The sequence below is a fragment of the Cibotium barometz genome, chromosome 40 (assembly GCF_041138505.1).
Source record: "Cibotium barometz isolate CiBa-2024 chromosome 40, ASM4113850v1, whole genome shotgun sequence".
Lineage (NCBI taxonomy): Eukaryota > Viridiplantae > Streptophyta > Polypodiopsida > Cyatheales > Cibotiaceae > Cibotium > Cibotium barometz.
Window position 1 is genome coordinate 21,001,597 of NC_141085.1, and position 4,392 is coordinate 21,005,988.

Genomic DNA, 4,392 nt, shown 5'->3' on the forward strand with positions numbered 1-4,392 from the left:
ACATTAAATATTCAAAGAACCAAAAAAATAAAGTGAAAATTACTCCTCTTTGGTGAAATTCCCAAAATGACCCTAAGAAATTATAAAATTGGCAGTAATTTTTTCTTAAATTCCCAAATTGACTCTCATAATTTGGAGTTCTTAGAGCGGAAAAATAATTTGGCAAAAATTAATCTTGAAATACCCAATGAAAGAATTCTTAGATTGAACCCAAGGAAAAAAATAATTTTGAGAATATGAGGATAATTTCACCAAAAAAAACTAGGGTCATTTTGGTAAATTTCCCAAGAATAACATTAAAATAAGAGTTTAAAAAAATCTCTACGTGCACCATAAAAAAGCACTCGCAGCACTCTCCACCTGCTCACTCTTCTTCATCAAAATTTTGCTTAATTTGGTTTTTAATCTCTACTTTAATCTCATTTGCTTCATTCTTTCTACCATCTTTGTTTCTCTCTCAATCTGCTTAATCTTCCTGCCTATTTTTGCTTCAATTAGCCTAATCATTTTGGCTCTTAATTGGCTCATTACCTTTAATCTTTCTTTTGTGATGTTAAATATATCATACTGATGATCAGCTTCAATCTTCTCATATATATTAATTCAATCATTTTTCTGTCCTTTCTTATCAAACTTACTAATCATCTCTCTTCTTTTTCAATTGCTAATTTCCTCTCATTTTGGCCCTGTATTGATGCTCAAACCTAAGCATTATTTCATAATTTCCCAACATTCTTGTCACAAATTTGAGCTTATAATCCCTACATATTTGTGCTATTTCACAAATTTGAGCTTAATCTCTACATATGTGGAGCCGTTCTTGTCACAAAATGGAGCTTAATCTCTGCATATTTGGAACCATTCTTGTCACAAAATGGAGCTTAATCGCTTACATTCCTGTATAAAGAATTACATTAATTTCCAAAGGTATCAAGGAGGCTCATTCTATAGCCTTCTTGCATGTCATGTGGCCCTCTAGATTTCAACAAATTATGCATACCCCACAACATGCTTCTCTCATTGCCTTCCTCCTCCTGACCATCTTCTTCTTCATTGATTTGTACCATTGGCACATCTTGCCCTTTCCTTGGTACCCTTCTACCTCTACCATCACCAGTACTTATGATCCAAAAATTAGAAACTCTAATGCTAGCTCCACTATTGTACTAACCAACCTATCAATTGTGAATAAGCCCAGCTCTTATGCTAGCCATGTTGGAGCAAATGTATCCATTCCCAACAATAAGCTCAACCAATCCAGCAAACCAGACACCGATACAAGCCGTGTGTCATCGATGACGCTGGCTTTGCTCAGATCAGATTCCACTGCATTAACAATCCACCTCCCACCAGAGGTACCCTCAAAACCCCATTTTTCAAAACATTAGTTTTTTTGGGCATTATCTAACTTAGCATGGCTTCAAAGGTATAAGATTTCTTTCCAATCATCTACCCACTCAACAAGTAAACATGGGCTTTTTTTAGTGCTAGGATTTTGTTTCCCAATAATCTACCCACACTTAAAAAAGTGGACATGGGTTTTTGAGGCTATTGGGAATCTAGTATATCCTTTCTTAAATTAAAATTTAAATATGATTTGTCTGAATTTGGATTATCTTATACGTGTATGTATGTCTAAGCTTGGATTATACTTGTCTTGTTGGAATGACCAGATTCTGTGTTTGAGAAGGTTGGAGGCAGGTCTAAGGAGTGCAAGGTCAGCTCTAAGGAAGGTGGTGTTGTTGGGGGAGAATGCCACAAAGGCATTGCAAGCCCAGGATCAGAGAGGAGAGTATCTCCCATGGGGACCCATCTACAGGGATGCCTCCATCTTCCAACAGTAAGTCCCCGTACAATTCAAAACCAAAATTAATTGAGCTCAATCTAGATTGAAACCTAAATGCATACAGACATATAGACACAAAGATGCTGCATACATACAAACATACATAAATGCATAAATATGTATGGGTACCTCACTGGAGCTTAAAGTTTAGCATACATACATGCATGCATACAAATACATGTGTAATACATAAATGCATAAATACATAGTCTCCTGACGCGTAGCCGGGCGGTTGCGATCAAATGCTGTGCATGACCCAGCTGCACCTCTTCGGGCAACGACACTTGTAAGGGGGTGGGGGGAGGGCCCATCCAGTATAATTTTAGGGAAACATCTCTCAAAAAAAGCAGCAGCATACATACATACATACATATATATACATACATACAGGCCGACAGGACCTCCATGACAGCATTAAGAGAGATGCAATATTTTAACATATATGTATATGTATATGTATATATATATAAACGCATTCATATAAATGCAGATACATGCATGCATACATACATACATACATACATGTACAGTTATGCATGTGTATGTATGTATGTATGGATGCATGAATACCTGGCTGTAGCTGGAACAAGAGCGTACTGAAGTTTAGCTTAGAGTTGACTGGTTGTTTACTTTGGATCAGAGTTGATGATACTTCAAAGATTGATTTAGGACTCCAGAATTTCCAATTTGACATAACTTGAGTGCTTTAAATGTGTTGATAGGAGCTACCTTGAGATGGAGAAGAGATTTAAGGTGTTTGTATACCGGGAAGGGGAGAAACCTCTGGTGCACGATGGGCCATGCAAAGAGATCTATTCGACCGAGGGCCGCTTCATCCAAGAGCTTCAAGGGACCAACCCCTTTGTTACAAAGGACCCTCTCAAAGCCCATGTCTTCTTTTTGCCTTTCAGTGTCTCCATGATGGTCACCTATCTCTACAGCCCTGAATCCAGAGATAGGAGCCCTTTGCTGCACTTTGTCAAGGACTACATTGAAGTTGTGGGCGGCAAGTATCCCTTCTGGAACAGGAGTGAAGGGGCTGATCACTTCATGCTTTCATGCCATGACTGGGTAAGGTTAGTTAATGCCATTGATGTGTTGACTTTATCATCTCAATCCTCCACATTCATCTTACATTAAAACAAGTGAAGTCATCTGCATTTGTGAATTAAGTTCAACTCTTGGCTCACACATCTGTTTTTGGTTCAGGGTCCCCTTGTCTCAAAAGCGCACCGACATCTGGAGAAACATGCGATTCGAGTTCTCTGCAATGCCAACACATCCGAGGGCTTTGTGCCTGACAAAGATGCCAGCTTGCCAGAGATAAACTTGGTGGGGGGATACATACCAGCAAAGCTAGGAGGCCTGCCCATGAAAAGAAGGCCGCATCTGGCTTTCTTCGCTGGCCGAGACCATGGGCCTGTGAGATCCATCCTCTACAAGCACTGGGAGGGAAAAGACAATGATGTCAAAGTGTTCCAAACACTTCCTGCAAAGTACTCATATCAAGACCTCATGAAGAAAAGCAAGTTCTGCCTTTGCCCTGGTGGCTATGAGGTGAACAGCCCAAGGATTGTGGAGGCCATCTACAATGACTGCATTCCCGTCGTGATTGCCGACAACTTTGTGTTGCCATTCAGTGATGTGCTGGATTGGGATGCTTTCTCAATCAGGGTGATGGAGAAGGACATCCCAGAGCTCAAGAAAATCCTCCAAGCTGTGCCTGTGGCCAAGTATAAGGAGATGCAAGAGAGAGTGAGGCAAGTTCAAAGGCACTTCCTCCTCAATCAACCGCCCCGACGGTATGATCTCTTCCACATGATCCTCCACTCTGTGTGGCTGAGGAGATTGAACATCCAACTGCAGTAATCTTGTGGCATGTGGAGGACACATCATGCTCGACTCGTACAAACCATGTCTTGAATTATATGCCCCACCCATATAACCTTTTCCTTTGCTCTCTTCTACCTTCTTTTTAAACTGTCTTGCATTTTGTGTATATATCCCACGAATACACATGCAGATTGAGGGTGGTTGTAAGATAAGGGTCATACATGTATGTATGTATGTATGTATGACCCTTATCTTACATATGTAGATGTGTATATACATATATTACAGTGATGTATGTATGTATGTACGTATGTATACATATGTAGATGTGTATATACATATATTACAGTGTATATATATATACACACACACACACATAATAATATCAGTGTTAGGGTTTGAAGGGCACTATGGACTTTCAAAAGACATTTAGCCTGTAGTCTTGCCATTTTTGTAAGCATGGCAAATTTTTAGTGAGCCCTTCTACTGACATGTTTAAAAAACCTTCAACATGCAAAAGCCTATATACAAACTTTTTGACTTCCAAAAGAGCATATGAATAATACCCAAGAAGTAACATAAAATGTATTAGTATGCCAAACATCTATGAGTCCACTTGCAAAAGAGGGTTAGTACAAAGCTGCTCATATATATAATTGGAAAGCCTTTGACACACAAAAAGGCTCATGAGTGGGAACAAAAAGATAGGTGAG

The 4,392-nt window shown here is 39.3% G+C and overlaps 1 protein-coding gene across 1 annotated transcript; it reads left to right on the top strand.

Annotated features, from left to right (window-relative positions):
• Positions 1–362: 362 nt before the first annotated feature.
• On the top strand, positions 363–3,807 carry LOC147615300 (putative glycosyltransferase At5g25310). Its single transcript, XM_086779377.1, has 4 exons — positions 363–1,355; positions 1,674–1,840; positions 2,569–2,917; positions 3,056–3,807. The coding sequence occupies exons 1-4, from the start codon at positions 966–968 to the stop codon at positions 3,713–3,715; spliced, it is 1,566 nt and encodes a 521-aa protein (XP_086635503.1). The 5' UTR covers positions 363–965; the 3' UTR covers positions 3,716–3,807.
• The last annotated feature ends 585 nt before the right edge of the window (positions 3,808–4,392 follow it).